This window comes from Eschscholzia californica, unplaced genomic scaffold (genome assembly GCF_041429995.1).
Source record: "Eschscholzia californica isolate CP2 unplaced genomic scaffold, dmEscCali1.0.p SCAF_3, whole genome shotgun sequence".
In the NCBI taxonomy this organism is placed as follows: Eukaryota; Viridiplantae; Streptophyta; class Magnoliopsida; order Ranunculales; family Papaveraceae; genus Eschscholzia; species Eschscholzia californica.
This window is the reverse complement of record NW_028238420.1, coordinates 41,745,577-41,765,278: the sequence shown is the minus strand read 5'-3', so window position 1 is coordinate 41,765,278 and position 19,702 is coordinate 41,745,577. Positions and strand designations below refer to the sequence as shown.

The 19,702-nt window shown below is 33.9% G+C and overlaps 3 protein-coding genes across 3 annotated transcripts; 1 reads left to right on the top strand and 2 right to left on the bottom strand.

Annotated features, from left to right (window-relative positions):
* The first annotated feature begins 635 nt into the window (after positions 1–635).
* On the top strand, positions 636–4,871 carry LOC147550440 (AP2-like ethylene-responsive transcription factor At1g16060). Its single transcript, XM_086665042.1, has 7 exons — positions 636–1,069; positions 1,365–1,447; positions 1,751–1,848; positions 2,205–2,278; positions 2,400–2,450; positions 3,123–3,199; positions 4,136–4,871. The coding sequence occupies exons 1-7, from the start codon at positions 897–899 to the stop codon at positions 4,690–4,692; spliced, it is 1,113 nt and encodes a 370-aa protein (XP_086521168.1). The 5' UTR covers positions 636–896; the 3' UTR covers positions 4,693–4,871.
* A 2,793-nt stretch (positions 4,872–7,664) lies between these two features.
* Positions 7,665–11,263, bottom strand: LOC147550439 (Serinc-domain containing serine and sphingolipid biosynthesis protein). Its single transcript, XM_086665041.1, has 7 exons — positions 11,042–11,263; positions 10,735–10,927; positions 9,911–10,150; positions 8,950–9,061; positions 8,674–8,848; positions 8,255–8,495; positions 7,665–8,154 (listed from the first exon to the last, which is right to left on the bottom strand). Exons 2-7 carry the CDS (start codon positions 10,916–10,918, stop codon positions 7,853–7,855), a joined length of 1,254 nt encoding a protein of 417 aa, XP_086521167.1. The 5' UTR covers positions 10,919–10,927; positions 11,042–11,263; the 3' UTR covers positions 7,665–7,852.
* Positions 11,264–11,727: 464 nt separating this feature from the next.
* LOC147550438 (Metal-dependent phosphohydrolase) lies at positions 11,728–15,431 on the bottom strand. The gene is made up of 8 exons (XM_086665036.1): positions 15,092–15,431; positions 14,889–15,013; positions 14,767–14,804; positions 14,256–14,366; positions 13,695–13,774; positions 13,351–13,387; positions 12,231–12,272; positions 11,728–11,970 (listed from the first exon to the last, which is right to left on the bottom strand). Exons 1-8 carry the CDS (start codon positions 15,320–15,322, stop codon positions 11,894–11,896), a joined length of 741 nt encoding a protein of 246 aa, XP_086521162.1. The 5' UTR covers positions 15,323–15,431; the 3' UTR covers positions 11,728–11,893.
* Between the last annotated feature and the right edge of the window lie 4,271 nt (positions 15,432–19,702).

Genomic DNA, 19,702 nt, shown 5'->3' with positions numbered 1-19,702 from the left:
GCAAACAAGTTTTTGCCTGTGACGATGATGAATAAGATTTTTGTTATGTAAGGTAATGAATCTATGTTAAACTCATATTGAGCAACTCGTGTCGTAATTTTTAAGAGGGGAGATCCAATATGGTAGCACAAACAAGTAAGCACCACTGATCATTACTTGTAATTACAATATGTTGCCTAGACTGCAACAACCAAAGCCTTAGTAGTTATTGGTATTGTCTCTGTCTCTGCCACTCTTGAGTAGGCGGTTGGATACAAGATATTTTTCTTAGTTATGTTCCACCTCCATGCGTCAGTAAGCTAAAGCTCACATTTATAGGTAAGTCTTTGGAAGCCCTCCGAAGGATATTAAATACTACAGAGGGGAATGTATCACAACTACTTCATTAAGTGAGCAACCGTATCCATTATATTTTGTAAATGTATTAGCTATTAACATGTCGGTATGTAGAATCTGATTGAACAAGTGGAATTTGTATAACAGAGAAAGAGAAAATGTGAAACAAAAATTATTGCAATTAATGGAGACTAAGCCAAGATCAGTTGATGATGATGATTTAACCCTAATTGAATTAATTTCATTACTAAACATTGGAATAACATTTATATTGGAAAGGAAATGTATATATATGCACTAGATGAGCAAACTTAATAAAGACAGAAATACAGAACTCCTATAGATCTTTCTCTAATTTGCTACCTATCTCTCTCTCACTTCTCTCTCTTCCCACAACACATTCTTCTTTAAAATCCCCTCTCTCTGAAAATTAAATCATAGAATTTTTCTTTCCTCTCTCTTTCCCCTCTAGATTTATGTCTCTCTATTCCATCTCTAAATTTACTTAACTCACTCAGTCTTTAACCCACTAGCTAATTCAGCTGGTTGAAGTGAGTTCCATGGGGAAATTGTCACAGCAAAACCAGAAGAAATCATCCCCATTATCAAATAACACCACCATTACAACCAATACTTGTAGTACTAATGCAATTTCAAAAGTGAAAAGGAAAAGAAAAAGTGTCCCAAGAGATTCTCCTCCTAGACGTAGTTCCATATATCGTGGTGTTACAAGGTATTTATATCATCTCTCTACTTTGCTGACAACCCTTGACTTGAGATATTAATCAATCAATCAGAAGTTCGAGACACTTGAGTTTCAAATTCACAAAAAAAACATCATGACTTCCGCAAAAAGAAAATATTTCTTTAATTTGATGACAACCCTCAACTAGAGTGGTCATCTTTTTTTTTTTTTTTTTTTTTTGTTGAAACAGTCTCTACTTTCTTTTTCTAGACTTATTTATCTCAATAGAATATATTAAATGAGGTCATGTACTTTCTTTCTTTCTCTACTTTTTTTGTTGCAGGCATAGATGGACAGGAAGATATGAAGCTCATCTATGGGATAAGAATTGTTGGAATGAATCCCAAAGTAAGAAAGGAAGACAAGGTAAAATTTCAATTATTACATCATCAATTCTCATTGTTTATACATAATTCCCCCTCTTCATTTTCCCAAGTTTTTTTATTTCTAATATTTTATTTTTCTTTTTTGGGTTTATTTAATTTCTTGGTGGGGATGGTTATGGTGGTTGAATAAAACTTAATATCAGTCTATCTTGGTAAGTGGCATTTTTCATATATCATTAATTGTAAAACTTCAAATTCTATATTGGTTAACTTATTTAATTAATATATAATTTCAATTTTGTACTTTGTTAATAATGGGTTTGATTTAATTTTACTATTTGAGTCAATTTAGGTGCTTATGATGGTGAAGAGGCAGCTGCACATGCATATGACCTAGCAGCATTGAAGTACTGGGGCAAAGAAACCATCCTCAATTTTCCTGTAATTTTCATTACCTTAAAATTAGACAAAATGCGTTTTTTGTGTTGGTCCGACCTAAAAAGTCACCAAGACACCAACATCAAGTCTGTAAAACCGTTCAAATTGTACGACACCACAAATTATCTATAAATTTTATTCGTGTAAACGTGTACAAATCCGTAAAAGCTTATACAGGGAGCTGAAGTCAAAAAATTGATGGATTATGTTTAATTTACGTAAAAAAATAAATAGATTATAGTGTTTTGGGTTGCAACTAGTAAACAATTGCTTTTCTTATTAAGTGTAATATTAATGACAAGAGTAGGAATAATAATAATAATAATTTTGTTTCTTTTCCACACAAATGTTATTTCTAGATATCCACTTACGAAAAAGAGATGAAAGAAATGGAGAGCCAATCTAGGGAGGAGTATATTGGATCCCTAAGAAGGTAATATATATACACACACACACACTCACACACACACATATATATATAATATAGTTTTGGATCTTTTGTACTGATAAATAATTGTCAATATATATACAAACTTTCATTTTAATTTCGCCAGAAGAAGCAATGGATTTTCTAGAGGAGTGTCAAAATTCAGAGGGGTCGCCAGGTATTACAAAAATATATTGGAAAACTTCGTTACATTATTTCATTAATTAATTGCAATTTAACTTTGATTAACACTTATTGCACGACCTTATTTGGGTTAGTAATTAATGGTTGATTATCTTACTTTCTATTTTCCTCTAATAGATCATGTTGATACTAAGTGCATTTGAACCTTATCATTTTTAATGGAAGAAGAATCTTCAACTTTCACATCAAGAGGTCAATATATGTATAACATTTTATTATTATCAACATAGAAAGATTTATTAGTTCAACAAAAAAAAAAAACATAGAAAGATTTATTTTACAATAAAATTGCAAAAAATGGTTTATTACTAGCTATAAATAGTTAAGATTAATTTGCATCTTTAGTTAGCAACTCTTGTAAATATGCCAACTAATATGCTTTTCCAATTGGTCGGGTTCATATAATTTTAGTTGTACATTTAGCATTTCTCTTTGAAGTACTTATGGTAGAATCTCCACATTTTTTTTGTGACGCGAAAGTTCTATTTTTGGCCTCAACATGATACATTTTATAGTTGTTACTAATATGGTAATTCATATTTGTATATGCATACATCACCTAATCTCTACCAAACCATAAATTTAAATGAAAACTTAAATGACTCATATTATTAACTCAATACAATCCAACTTTGTTGTTGGGCAGACATCATCATAATGGAAGATGGGAAGCTAGAATTGGACGAGTATTTGGCAACAAATATCTATATCTCGGAACATACGGTAATTTTTATATAAATCTTTAATGAAAACTTTTCGTTGAATATTTCATTTAAAATTAGTGATATTTTGCATTAAATTTTTTTAACCAATTCTATTTGTTTTATTTTTTTCATTTTGTCTAATAATTCCAAGTTTAGAAAGTAGCGGTAGAGAAACATGACTTAGGCTCGGTTTCATATTAAATGAATTTTTGTCACATTCCTATTGAAACTTCATGAAGTACACATTAACAAGTTGTAGTTAGTTCAACAAAAGCTGAAAATTTTGATTTTTGAACATCAATTTTGTGGTGATCTCACTCCAAGCCAATATCAAATATTGTTTCTAATCTTATTGCAAAATCACAAGGCTATGACATACAAAATTTATTATGTATTAGAGAAATAATTGGCAAGGCAGTAGGTATGAGCCCACAAAAAAAACCTAATTGCTAAATAAATTTGAAGTTGTACTTTTAGGCTTGGCTCCGAGGCCCTCCCCAAAAGATAGGGAACTACCAAACCTTTTCCTCAGATAAAGTTGTCTTTGACTCAGATATCATACGGTTCTATTCCTATTTTACGGTTCAAACACAAGTCTGGTAGAGATGAAGAAATTGTTTTTAGTAAAATCTCTCAAAACATGTCTAAAAATTTCAATACTTATAAAGTTAATTCTCACCCTTGTACCATAGTATAGATAAATACTCACCCTAACGATACGATGGCTTCTACAAAATTCTAAATATGAAAGCGACTACTCTATAAAATTTGTGCTTGGAATTATGGATTATTTTGTCCTGCATTAAAGAAATGGAAACCGGGAGACAAGTTAGTTGGTTATTTGATCACAAACCCAACAACATTTTAATGTTTCAATTTGGTCCCACCAAAAGTTGTCTAATTATTTCTAAAATTTTCTTAATTAGCCCCTGAATCTTTTTTTGTTTCTTTATAGCTACCCAAGAAGAAGCAGCAACAGCATATGACATGGCAGCAATAGAGTGTCGTGGACTTAATGCCGTTACCAATTTTGATCTTAGCCGTTACATCAAATGGCTTCGACCCCATAACTCTAACCCTAACCTAACAACAAACCCTAGTAATGATATTGACAATATGGGGTACTCAATGACAATCAATCCCATCCCTAGTGAAAACACAACTTATCAAGAACCACCTTCAAGTACCCAGGGAGGCCCTAGCACGACGACCACCACCATGTCGTCTTCGGCGTTGGGGTTATGTCTTCAGTCTTCGGAGTTCAAGGAAATGCTAGAACAAACATCGGAGAGTGAGAGGGATCAGACAGAATGTTATTCTACGACACCGTCTGAATCTGACCCACAACCAATGAGGTGTTGTACTAGCTTTACTAGCTTCCCCAATGACATTCAAACATATTTTGAATGTACAAACCAAGAATCGGGTAGTTATGTGGAAGGAGAGGATTTTGGAGATCTAAACTCATTTTCTACATCTATATTTCATTGTGAGCTGGACTTATCAAATTGAGGTCTATACATGCATGGAAGATATTAAATTTGTTCATTTGGTTATTATTTTACTTGTTCTAATTATTTATAAATTATAATGAGAGAGAGAGGTGATCAATTGCTAATTGAAATGTTTGATTTTTATGTAGATCATATGAAAAGATGAAATAATTTGTTGCCATATGCTTATTATGTGTTTAATTGTTACTTTTTAACTTTATTTTATTTATGGAAAGTTGGATCTAACTATGTGGGTGGTAATTAACGTTAAGAAAAAAAACAGTAAAGAACTAAACAATCCCATATAACACAATAGATTTACGTTGTTCGGTTTATTAGACTTATTTCACAGCAAATAATGACGCGATGATTTTCACCTATGAATGACGAACAAGTTACAAAAATATCTCTAAGGTTTGAGTTCATATAACCCACTGGAAACCCTAATCTCACCGCTTCTCTTTCTCATTCCCAATGTACATGGGTATCCATTCTAAACACAAGGCCTGTCTCTCAGACTAAGGAGATCATCCCTGTTTCTGCCGTCCTAAAGATTAGGCATGCTTCAGCAATCTTGAAGATCAATCATGGTTCGGCAACCCTCAAGATAAGTCCAAAAAAATTCTCTAAAGACGATTTTACGGGTCACAAACCGAGTTGGATACCTACGTACCCATATTCAAGACAATTTTAAACAACTAAACAAGGAATTCGCGCTTTTTTTCTCAATAAATCTGAGACTTAAAGATACACATCTCCATAAACTGATGGAATCCCAAATTCTCAAATATGGGATCGAGTTACCTTGCAAACACAAAAAGATGTCACGAGAGAGAAGTAATTAATTATGACGTCCAAACCTTAAGGTCATGTTTGGCGCGCGGGAATAGCGTGGGAATAGAATCCAGATCATTGTTTGGCTCACGGGAATGGTGTGGGCCCGGAAATGTGATTCCCACAAAAAGGGGTAATAGCAAACCCAACACAAAAAGATGTCACGAGAGAGAAATAATTAATTATGACGTCCAAACCTTAAGATCATGTTTGGCGCGCGGGAATAGCGTGGGAATAGAATCCAGATCATTGTTTGGCTCACGGGAATGGTGTGGGCCCGGAAATGTGATTCCCACAAAAGGGATAATAGCAAACCCAAGGGGGGAGGTGGGTTTGTGATTCTCATTCCCCCGAAATCACATATATTGTTTTTGTTTTCTACACGTAGACCCAAGTCCATGGTTGGTACAAGATTTTGGGTTCTCCGCTCCCCCCCCCCCCCCCCAACACAAAAAAAAAAAAAAGACCACAACACTTACTAAGTTTGAAAACTACCTTGTAGAGTTATAGCCAAAGCTGTAAGTGTTCCCCAAACAATGTGAAATTGTCACATTAATATAACCTAGTGGCATATATGTACAACTTAATTACTTTAAGAGTTGTTATATTCATTTCAATGGGTTTGTGTTTGTCTGACTCGTGACATCTGAATAGTTGATTTGCTTGATTCTAAATCTATATGACTAAAACCATTTAAACTCATGAAAAGAAAAAACACACCACCTAACCTGTTGAGAGTTGACCTAGACTTAAGTGTGTATGAGTGTTTTAAATGGGTTTGCAGGTGGATGGAACAGGTGGGAGGGTGGTTCATGGTGATTGTGATACCCACAACACACTTGGAAGATAAACTAGTTAACCTAGCTAGCTAGCTAGAACCGACCCCGACAGGAATGACTTTCTTTCCATCAACCCCCTCCCATCTATAAACTGCCTCAATTTTTGGTATTGATTACTAGTTGAGATTTTCATAACTCTAAGCTGGTCCACGTTTAATTGCTTTTGAGGAGTCCTAGTTTACAACTTTTGGTATGGTTACTAGTTGAGATTTTCATAACTATACCCTGGTCCACGTGTAATTGTTTTGGAGGAGGCCTATTTGTCAAGTTGGTGGTCATTCACGTGTGCGACTATTCTCACACGCCTCTTCTCGTGTGGCGTGGTTAGCCTAACATGTGTTTTTTTTTTTTCAGATGACGTGGAGCACGTGTGGCTTTTAAACCTATCATGTGTGGGCCTAGCTCTGATATCATGTTAACTTTGTGGTCATCCAATTAAAAACCAATTGGTTATGAGTGGAGAGGATCTAAATATTAGGTGTTCGGGTGCTTCATAGCCTTCTCCCATCTGAGACTATTCTCACACTGTTCACTTTAACTAAATTTCCACCTCAAGCCGACATATGATGTGTCTGAGCCACGTCAACTGGAGTTCAACCAGGGTGAAAATGTTAGCCGGAGTTCTATTATCTTTTCTTCCCTCGTCTCAAATTCTAGTGCATTTGTTCCATCACCTATCTAATATTCAGACAATTTGTTTTCATGATTTGTGCGGCTGAATTGTAACTGATGTTGTTTGTTCACGTCAGGAATGGGTTGAGCGTGAATAGAGTTATTGCTTACACTAAAGTGAGATTTTTCTTTGTTTTGATGAACTCCCATGATTGGAATGGATGAGAGAAAAATAAAGGAATTAAGGAAGTAAATGGGGCTGGGGCTCAGATTTGCCTCACCCATCACTGACCCATCTTACCCATTAGAGGTAGGTCTCTCTTGGACCCAACTCCATAATGAATGTTACTAGCTCCTATTGCCTCCTAAGTAGAACTGTGGTCCTGGCAGAGATCTTCACCTAAAAGAGAGAGAGAGAGAGAGAAAAAGAGAGAGTTTTCTCAATGATCTCTCTAGCTCTGTACTTGGCGATAATTGCCGCGTTAAGTCTCATCAGCCAAACTACATAAATCTCTTATATTGTGTATGATTGTTTACTTTCGCTATTGTTTTCATTAATAAAGAGTCCAAACCTTGAATCTTCATAAATAGCTAAATCCAAGAACTCGGAAGAGTTGTTTTTGGAGAATTATCTAGATCAAATCTGATCAGGAGTCAGTAGAGGAAATATAGAGGATGAATTTGAAAAACAAAAATCTCAAGGACATCTACAAACATTTTCTTATTTGAAAATTATAAGCACACACTGACAGTAGCAAGTAATAAAATTCTCCAAAGAACTAGGTTCCCAAACCCAATTGAGTTATACTAGTAGAACTCCATCTTAGAAATATTAACATATTAGATACACACTTAACTTGAAAAAACACCATACTATGGAGAAGCTTTTTCGGTTTAGAACTCTCTATCTGGAAACAGAAGAGGAGCAACCAGAGACCAGATGTAGAGACCCGCAGTGGCCCACCCTGTAGCTACCCGGACCCACACAGACGGCCATCCGACATCAACTAACTTTCCGCTCTCCCCAACCGAGGTTGACCATCCTGTTAATAGCATAGCCGAGTACATACTAGCAAGAGAGAATATAATGTGGAAGAATGTATATGAATATGTAACTGCCCCTGAGCCTTTCTCTTCCTTCTTGTTGTCTTCGTCCTCATCTGGCTTGCTGAATGGAAGCAACGGCTTCTCCGAACCTTCACCGTATAGAGAAACCAGTCATTTGAAGTATAATACGAGTTCTTCACACATTTTAGACCATTTTTTTCATTCAAATTTTGGTAGAAAAATACTAACCTGCACGAGGTGAATCGACTGCGGAAAGAAGAGTTGTAGAAGAACCAGCACGAACAGCAGAGTAGACGACAGAAAGAACTGTTGTAAGAAGCCCCAAGGTCAATGAACCGGTAGAAACGGCTTTTGAGTGATTGTGAAGGCCATTACATTCGTAATCTCTTGGTTCACTGGCAAGTCCGCTATAGCATAAGTATGTGCAGTACAAAGATATAATAGAAGCAGGTAAAAGACTTCCATTCACCTGTTTATCGAGAAAACGAAAAGCAAGTCATAAGAATAATGAATATCTACGGTTTGAGCAGATTACAATGATTTCAAAATATAAAATGAAGCACCTTATTTTGGTAAGATACTCATTCTAAGCAAAATGAAGAAGCTAGATAATCATATGTCAGTCATTGGATAGTCATAATACTTACAGCGGGATGAAGTGCGACGATTGCAAACAGGAAAACAAAGATAAGAGTAAGGACAATGAAGAAAGTGTTGAGCCCACAATCGTGTCCAGATGGAGTGAAGAAATGGAAAAGCAGCCCCGAGAAAGAGAATGTTGCCACGTAACAAACCATAGAAACAACAAACAGCGCAATGTACCTGTATACATAGTAGAAGGTTAAAAAAATACAAGTAGGCAAGGTAAAACTGAATGAACCGAGTGAAATTCAGCTTCCAAGAAAATAAGTTTGTTAACGCACCAAAACTGCTCATCTTTTTTAACCCAGTTGTCGTTCCATCCGTGAACAAAATCCAACAACAGAACAACTTGAACAAGTAGAAAGAGTCCGGAACCAAATTTAGATAATGTCTCTGCATTTACAGCATAAAAAATCTTTGAGCAATTAGTTAAACTTCAAAGTGAAAAGAAAAGGTAAAAGCATTGCAAAGGAGTAGTCCTAGATTTTTTAATGCAAAATCATTGAGCAAGAGGACCTGGTATAATGAAATAAAATAAGGCCTCTGGATAACTTTATATAACAAAAGAAGAAAGTTAAGATGCCAATGTTTTTTTTATACCAAAAAATAGCACTAGACAATGACTACAGCTTAATAGAATCTCATGTCCACAATGTCCCTCAGAAAATCACTATTTCTTCCTTTCCGTGATATCCCATGAGAAACGAACCTCCCAAATGTTGACCGATTCTGCTTAACACACGTGTTCTCCCGCTCATGAAGAAGACCCTCCAAATGCTCATGAACCACTCATGAAATTCAAAAAAGATCTAGCGGAATATACCATGTACGCCAAAAATAGTGCACTAATTGATTTTTACGTTAACCCCCAATTGACGGCCTAGTCAAGCGGCACATAGATCAGTCTAGATATGTTGGTCCAAAGTCGGTGAGTCAGTCACTCTCACGCTTGATCTATTGTAAGCTGCTCCCATATATCCTATAGATCGTCTTAACATTCTGAAGGGTCTCAAAGGGAGTAATAATTTGCAGGATTGAATAATGTTCCAATCTTCAGTAGTTCAGTCTAAGCAGTGAAAAACAACCTAAAACTGAAGGTATGCATAACATGCAGCTAGGCCAAAAACTAAATGGCATCCATTTGCATATAACTTGCAATAGTAATAACAAACAAGTCAAAAGAAGTAGCAGGACATGGATGAAGATTATATATTAATTGAAAGCTTATTGACTAGCACACACCGTAGAAGCTGACAATTCCGTTGGGAAGGAAAAACATAAGAATCACCATAAGACACCAGCTAACAACCTTCATCATCCATCCACCATGGTGCAGACGGTCCCTTGGGTCCTTTTGATCCTTCACTCCAATCATTATAATAGCTAAGACGGTGAAGAATAAGAAATTCCCCAAGCTCACACGCAACACGGCATCTGTTTCAAACCACTCCCTATCCGGAGTCTGATGAAAGTGATTAATCCCTAAATAAAGATTCAATATGATCACTTTCAGTTTCAAGTATTGTGTAACAACATATTAGAATTATGTAAGGGTTAAATCCCACTCATGGGAAGAAAAATCATGTTTAATTTCATAAAGACATCGAGAATAGTTTCACATGGGAAAAGGATACTCGAGTAACCAATAATACTATAATCAAAGTCCTCCCCACTCATTGCAGATTGGTTTTTAATTGAATGTAGCTAGGACCAACGGACACACGTGCTTCAAATTAGCCCAAAAGAAACACGGTAGGCTCAAAGAACCCCACACATGAGGGGGCGTGTGAAGATGGTCTCACGTGGGAAAAGGGAACTTGAGTAACCAATAACATAATATCTAGGTCTTCTCCATTCGTTGCCAATTGCTTCTAAGTTGGATGCCCACAAACTCAACAAACATCGTTTTTAAAATATTGAATTACCAATACACCATCTCTAATGTGATCTTTTATTAACTAACCTATAATTTGCTTGCTTTTCGGGTTTATTAATCAAGTTGTGCGAATTCACATCCAAATAAAATCAAATAATTCATATCAACAATAGAAAAAGGCGATTCTTACAAGGGATTTTCTCCATGAGAGGAGCAGCAACCTCTCTGAGAATCCATGAAACAATCAGAGATAAAGCAAACAACCCACAATATGCGATTCTAGCCGATCGTCTGCTGATACTTGAAACAACAGTTCGACAAGCTTCACAAGCACAAGCCGCGCAACACGACGCCAAACAAGACGCTGCCCACATCTTTCTACCCTATAAAATTTCAAACAAGATCACAACCAATATATTAAAATTAATTACCCTAACAGCAACAGATTAAAACCCTAGAAATCAATAGATTAGAGAGAAAGGGAGAGATGATTTTACCTTAGGGATTGAGGATAAGAAACAAGGATCTAAATAATCGGAATGGGAATTTGTCTAGAAGAGGGTTTAGTAGAAATTATGAGTTTGGTAAAGGTCAAGCTGATCTTCAAAAGGAAAATTTTGCGATTCCTTAACCTGGTTTGGTGGACTCCGCTTATAATGAGCCTGGTGCGTAGTACGCCACAGACTTTTGTTTTGTTTTCAAAGGATGGGGCCGCCTTTAGAGGTAAACTGATTTTGGACTTCTTTGATTCAGAAATTCATTTTATTTTAGGGCGGGTATTTTTGAAGCGCAAAATATGGATGATAAATGAAATGTAGGCCAATCTTGAATCTTATCGTTAAAAAACCCACTTTCTAAAAATACATCATTACTCCTCGTTACACAAAAACGTAACCCTTATTTGAAAAAGAACTTGAATTAAACCAAGCAGGTAACGAAATTTACTGCTGTGTTTAAAGATAGTATTGTACATTTTTGTTTTTTCCAGTACAAATTGAATCTTCTCAACAAAAAAATACAAATTTGAAAGATTATAATGTATTATGCAAATTACAGAAAATTTCATAGAGATAAGCTCAATTTTGAAATTAAGGGATCTTTTTTGCAGCAAAAGACCTAACTTCTTTGGTTCAAAAGTCATGTTAATATTCTTTCTTTAAGCTTAACATCGTACCAATTTGTCTTTGCTATAACGTTCAAGAACAACACAAAAAACGATCAACATCGATAGAAAAGAGGTACAAGAATTACAAGTCTATCTTTTACATGATTCGTGTGGATATAGTGGTTTTAAATCCAAAAAGAAACAGACTAAAACCTAAACAATGAGTTCACCCAATCCAAGTAAATTAGTTTTCTCCTTTCTTTTTCCTTCTTGATGCTATCTCAGCAGCCCAAGCTTTTCCCATGTCAGTTTGGAACTTCCCTGAATAATCAATAACCAGATCATGTTAGTAAACTTTTATATCAATTCTCTCTCAAATGTGGACAAGTTTACATTTTACTCTATTGGCCAAGCTGTTACAAATTCTAGGGTTTTGAAAGAACTACAATGGGAATAGATAGCAGCATAAATGATTATGATCTCTGTGAAAGAAGATAAGTATACTTCTCACAACTATAGGAATACCCAGAAATGAATTACTATAATAAATTAGTTGAGTTTAAGATTAGGGGTTGTTATACCAGCAGTTGATTGGAAAAACTCCTCCAAATCCTTTCCTTGTTCTGCACAAACAAAGACATATTTGAACTTCCATAGTTATCAAGTCAAAGTTTTAAAATACAATTTTTTTCACCTCAAAGAGGTTTGCTCCTACAAAGCAAGGAGGCACCTCATGTCGTACGCTTCAATGTGGAAAAGGCATAAACCATTTTTTTGTACGGAAAATGAGATCAATATGTAAGAACATAACATAGTTTTCTACTTTACTACCATATTATAATGTTTCTCATGTTGTTCAATTCCTCAAAAACACTTCCAGCGCACATTTCACTCTTTGGTCAATGGTGTAAGCCTCAAGGTATCAGGTGACTGCCTTGCCTTGGAGTGTGCCTCGAGGCTTAACCCTCGAACGTTTTTAAGAAATCGATGCAAATAATCAGTGAAAAATAAAATTTTACATTAAGAAAGCTGCTAAATAACCCTCTTTTGATTCATACGATTATCGAAGAAAACATGATGAAGAAAAAAAAAAAGTATATGATCAAACTTTCTGATGATTTCCATTATTCTTCTCAAAATTACACACTATTAATTGCTAAGCGGCTAGTCGACTTCTTGGGGTATAGTATGTATATCAGCTTAAATTCGACCTTCACGGCTACCTTTATAATACACTGGCCAAAAGAGCAGGATTAGGAAACTTAACAGAAGATGGTCAATTGCTATAGCAAATACCCCCTTTCGAAATTCTTTCTCCGTTCAATATATTAGTTCAAAAATTTCGGAAAGAAATGCTATAACAAATAAGTTGGGTTTAGGATCCTGGTTTATGATAATCTAGTGGTCTACTGTTTGAGTTTTATGAACTTCATCCTATAACATTTGAAGGTAATCGCTCTTTGCGGGTACAAAGATGTCATGTGCAGACGATTGATATTTTTTATCATACTTTCACCTTTCAAATATACAAGATCAATTAGGCAAGCAATTCTACTTGAATTTTGACTCCAGGCACCAAAAGAAGTAGTTGATCCAAATTGAGATGATTAGAAAAGCCATTCAGAGATTATACCATGCAAAAGCAAATTGCTAAGTAATGAGTCTACCCTAAAATCAGAATTCAGAGGAAAAGATTCATACCTTTTTCATATTCTAAGGCTTGAAGTATCATCTCCACCTGAAAAGGGATAGCACAAAAATAAAACTAATCAATTTCGTTATCCGAATGAACTAACTCTTTTTGTGATTCAAATATCATCAACGTGAAGGAACAAAAAAAAATCTAAATGTATTAGTTGTTTGATTAGTTCCGACATTATAGATGTCTCACATTAGGTTGAAAGATATCTCAAACAGCTGAAACGGGCAGAGTTTTGACAGTTAAGTTCAACAGGTTTAGCACAACAGATATATTTGGATGACCTAAAACCACCAAACCATCTTAACAGATATAATATTTTTCATCTTAAAAAGGAAGAAAATACCTTGTCGAGGTCCTTAACAACCTTAGCTTCTGGAGAAGAATTCTCTTCATACTCCATCCACAAGTCACCGATTTCCTTTGCTGTGAATATTTAAAAACATGGAACGAACAAAATAAGCGGTGAATAATATTTGCGTGACTCCCTATATACACAACCTGAAATGCATCTCCTTTCAGAAGAACTGGGTATTTTTACAAAAAAGTGTTTTCACTCAAAAGTACAGCCTACAAACTAAAAGAAGACATTAGTTCTTGTTATATTAGTTTCCTACGTTCATATTACTGGTCTATACAAATGCAAGAAATAAACAACATTTCAAGATTCAATAAGATTAAATCCTATTCATCGTATTTAAGTAGATAATAAAGATGCTAAAACTTTAGTCAAGGTAGGACCAATATCTAGTACAAGTACGGGGAACATTCTTGACTGCATAAGAATCAAACATATTGAGATATCCTTACCAACATTGTAGAGTATACCTGGATTAAAACCCAGCTCTCATTTCCGTCTCCCATCAAATATAGTTTGAGTATAGAAAACTGAAGAAAGTCCGATTACCTCTTGATCCACCACCAAGTAGCTTGCACATGTGTTCTAGTGCTTCTCGCTCTCGCCTACTCTTTTCCGACTTAGGTATTCCGTCTGAAGGAGCAATATCCCCAACAATGGCTGTTCAAGGAATCATAAAGGTAAGAGACTCACAATCATCATACAGTTTTAGTCTGAAACCAAGGAACATTGTAATACCCAAGATCATAAATATATAGAACAGCCGGTGAAGAAAACCTCAAACCAGAGCAAATAGCAAACAAGCATGGTTCGACATAAATGCATTAGATTCATATTGAGAAGTCCAAATCGAAAATTTCTAGGTTAGAAAACAGTGCAATTGGGATATCAGACCAATATAATTGCTAAAGACATCACTACAGTGGCAACCAGTGAATGTTTCAATACTATTTCTATATTAGGATTTGAATCTACTAATAAGCACTTAAGCAATTCAGCTTCTTAAATACATCAAATATGTTCAAATATTTAGGGTTTATAATGTAAATAAGAATCTAACCTTCAGCTATATCATGAACAATAGCCATCTTAACACACCTGCAAAATGTGAAACAACAGATAACTTAAAATGAAGAAGTATTAAAAGAGAAAACGAGAGAAAGCAAAAGAAAAAACCCTAACTTGTCACGGTCGACTCCAGGAATATCAGTAGTAATGAGAGCCATTACTCCCATTCTATACATATGATCAGCTATTGATTCTGGATCCTGTACTTCTCTTAGAATCCATCCAGTTCTCTTTGTTGTCTACAAATCAAATCAAATCATCATAAGAATCCGAATCAAATAAAACAATCAAGTGAGAGAGAAAAGGGGGGGGGGAACCTTAAGGCGATGACATAGAGAGAGAAAGTCGATAGCAGAAGAAGCAGAAGGAGATGATGAATCGTCATTCTTAGAAGAGGAGGAAGAAGAAGAAGCTTCTGATGCCATTCGGATTTTAGTAGTTGAAGTGAGTTTAGAGAGGTGAGTTCTTGAGATAAAAGAGGAGGAGGAGGAAGGGAGGAGAGAGAAAGTAGAAGATTTGGAAAAGACACGATAAGTTCCGTTCATCATTCTTTCTAATCTCTAAACATTTCTCCCCTTCTCCCCCACGCCCCACCTTTTGCATATTTTCCGGTAGAGTTATTTCTCAAAATGGCCCCTAATTTACGACCAGCTTCCCGTCTCGCGCCATTATTTATCGAAAATACTCAAATGACTTCTTTTCCTACATTGTTTATCGAAAGCCGCGGTTTTGGGCATAAAGAAAAATCTCAAGGGAATAAAAACTTTGTCAAATGAGATTGACTTAGGAGTCACATTTATTATTTAGTCCAAAAATTCACTTGATTGTACTTTGCTACCTAATCTTCATCTTTGCTATCAGATCTTCATCTTCTCTAGTCACCTTCACCGACCTAATAATTACCACAAACTAAAATCAAACTCTCGAAACTTATGAGATCCGATCTGGTAGTATTTTGATTTGTGTTTTTGTTTTCAGATCTGTTTCAATCCATACTATTTGAAGCTTGGGGCGGAAGATTTAATCCTATTAATGGAGGTGTAGGTTTTCTTCTTACTGACAACTATAAAGCGGTGGAAACTGTTCTAAAAGGAGGTACTGTAAAACCAATTAATAACATGTTATTAACAAATCATGTTTCGAATGCCCAACCACTGATTTGTATACACTTGAATCATGATTAAAGATCTTTGGATCTTTGTTTGATAACTTCAGGTGGTGATATTATAAATCGACCTGGATAAACATAAACAAAGATTAGGTTCACCTTCAATGAATTCAAAAGAGTCAGTTACTACTACTATTGAAAGTGGAGATCAAGGACAGATTGGAGAACCAAAACTCCTTCATCTGTTTCTTTAAAAGTTTTAGAGAGAGAAAGTTGAGATCGAGAAAAAAAAAAGGAGTTCTATTTTGAATTGAAGTTCTCAGATTAGAGCTTCTTCTTAGTTTCATGGTGATCAACTATGATGGAGAAAAAAAAAACTCGTGGCCGACAAGCATTTAACTATTAGAAAAATCTTCGATTTCGATATTGAATTTCGACTAATTATTTTCACTGATAGCAATAGATACGATCATCTAAGAAGGTTAAGTTCACTATGAGATTCCTTTTGAGATGTTTGAAGAACGAAGGGAATCACTTTTTGCCCTAATTTGGAGAACAGTAGAAGGAAGATAGAACTCCGAGTTCTTTCGAATTTCATCTGTTTTGATCAATATTTTCCATTTTTTTTCATCAGGAAAGAGAAGAAGAGGGATGAAGATTAGGAGCAAAAACAAAAAAAAAAAAAAAAAATCAATTTTTGGACTAAACAATAAATATGTCTCTTCAGTCAATCTTGTTTGATAAAGTCTTTTTTCCCTTGAGACTTTTCTTTATGCCCCAAAGCCGCGGCCTTATCGAAAATACTCAAATGACTTCTTTTTCTACATTTCTGTCCGTTGACTGTTAACTTTCTTGGGACTTTCTAGAAATTCTCTCCTTTTAATTCTTTCGCGTCAACTCTTTTTCACTCTCAAAAACCTCCCTCTAATCATCTTTGTCTCTTTAACTTCATTATCAGCTGAGTCATCTTCTTCATTGAGTTCAAGTTCCAATGAGTTTTATGAAGTAAATGTTTTTGGGATAAGAGCATCTCCAATGCAAAACTCAAAAAAACTCAAATAGTCTTATGTGTCAAGGCTCAATTGAGTTTCTCTTTCCTAGATGTCGATGTTGAGATCCTCAATTCAAAAGACATCTCCAATGCAACACTCTAAAAATCTAAAAATAACTTAGATGTCATTTCCTAGATGGTTAGATTTGCTTTTAATGTTGAGTGACCAATTGAGATCCTCAAAAGAAATCTCAAATATTGAGTGTTGCATTGGAGAGAGTTTTTTACAAAAAACTCAAAAAGTCCTAGGTGGCAGTCTAAGTTTTTCCATTTGAGTGTTGCATTAGAGATGCTCTAAGTAATAGTTTAATCACCAATCCAAATAATCAAGAAGAAAATATCCATTAAGAATTTTATTATGAATAAATGTTATTTTAAATTACTTTAACACAATGATTTGTTAGGGGGGGGGGGGGGGGGGGTAGTGGTTGGGGATTTGGAGGGACATTGGTTGGGGACATTTTAAATGTCCCCAAATGTCTGTGTTATTGGTTGGGGACATTTAAAATGTCTCAAAATGTCTCTAAATGTCCGTGTTATTCGTTTGAGACATTTCAAATGTCCTGAAATGTCTGTGGTATTCGTTAGAGACACGAAATTACGGACATTTCAAGACAAATTGGTTTTGGAGACATGTGAGGACATTTTAGTGTAAATTTGGAGAGCTTTTGGAGAGAAAATGTCTTTCAAAATATGGAAGACACTTGCGGACATTTCATTAAGAAATATAAAAATAATTATTATTATCAAATTAGATTAAATAATTTATAATAAATAATATATAAAAATATTAATTATTATAATACTTTATTATAGTAATAATGATATTATTGCCATTACTATATTATTATATTATTATATTATTATAATATTATCTTATTATTATATTATTATACTATATTATTATTATCTTATTATATGTTACTATATTATTGTATTATTATTATATTATATTATTACTATATTATATTATTATTATTATTATAGTATAGTAATAATGATATTATTATCATATTACTATATTATATTATTATTATCCTATTATTATTACATTATTTTCTTATATTACTATATTATTGTATTATTATTATATTATTGTATTATTATTATTATTATTATTATTATTATTATTATTATATTTTATAATATTATCGGTCAAGAAAGATATTTTGAATGATTTGAATCAGAGACGTTTATCAATGATTTCCCTTGTATTAAGAGTGATCAATTTCTTTATCTTTGTTCCTGAAGTATAAAACGTTCCATCTGCTCCTGAATTATGTTATATTATTATTATCTTATTATATGTTACTATATTATTGTATTATTATATTATTATATTATTATATTATTATATTATTATATTATTATATTATATTATAGTAATAATGATATTATTATCATATTACAATATTATATTATTATTATATTATATATATATATATATATATATATATATATATATATATATATATATATTAGTATACTATATAAAATAACACATATTTACCAATTGTCCATCAATGTTCACAGATATCTACGGATGGCTACCAAAGTCGAAAAATATATTTTCGAAATAATGGTACAATTATTTTTATTTCATATGATTAAACGATAATGATAAAATTAAATAAATAAATGTCCACTAATTGTCCATAAATGTCCTCAGATATCCACAGACGTCCACAAAACTCGAAAAATATATTTTTAAAATATGAGTACAAATATATTATTTTGTATGGTTAGACAATAATGATAATACTAAAATAATAAATGCCTACCAATTGTCATCCATGATGAGATAATAATAATAATAATAATAATATTAATAATAATAATAATAATAATAATATTAATAATAATATTAATAATATAATAATAATATCCACTACACATTTTGTCCATGGATTCAATATGTTGAAATGTCTCCAAAACATTTTGTCTATAAACCAAATGTCTTGAAATGTCCATAAAGACTTTTTGTCCATGAATCAAATGTCTTAAAATGTCTATAAAGACCTTTTGTCTACAGACAAATGTCTCGAAATGTCTTAAAATGTCTCGAAATGTCTACGAGACATTTTGTCCACGAATGTCCTCCTAAATCCCTATCCACTACCCCCCCTTAGTTTTTCATGGCAGAGAAGGTGATCTGGATCTTCCTTTTTTTACTTTTTACTATTTTTTTAGTTTTTTTTACTTAAAAAATCATTCATTTTAGGAGTTGTCCACCCACCTATCACCTTCTAGAACACATAAAGCCTAATATCTCTTTCTCCCTCTCAAATCTATCTTTGGCCCCCTCAAAACTCTTCCTTCTCATTTTCTTTCTCTAACCCTTCCTTGCTCTCTTTATCTCTTTTTTCCATTAACAGAAAATTCAAATGGGAGCACTAGAATACTTCAATGGACTTTCAACAAAAAAAAAACAATACTTCAATTTACTACGTACCCGCTAAAATTCAACAGTGCACACCAGGAATTCAACACCAACAATGCCATTGTTGAAGATTTCTTCAATTTCGCTAACAATGATCCAGTAGTCACCACCATTGATGGAACTTTAGATGGCCTCACCGGAAATTCCACCGACTCTTCTATTATTCATTTTAGTTGTAACTCTTCATTTTCCAACTATAATCTTATTAACTTTTCAAACGATTTACGCAAATTCCCCGAAACCCAGTTCTCTAATGACCTTTTTGTTCTGGTAATTTCAATAATTAAATCAAAATTTGGTCAAATTTGATTTCAATTTTGTTATCTTAC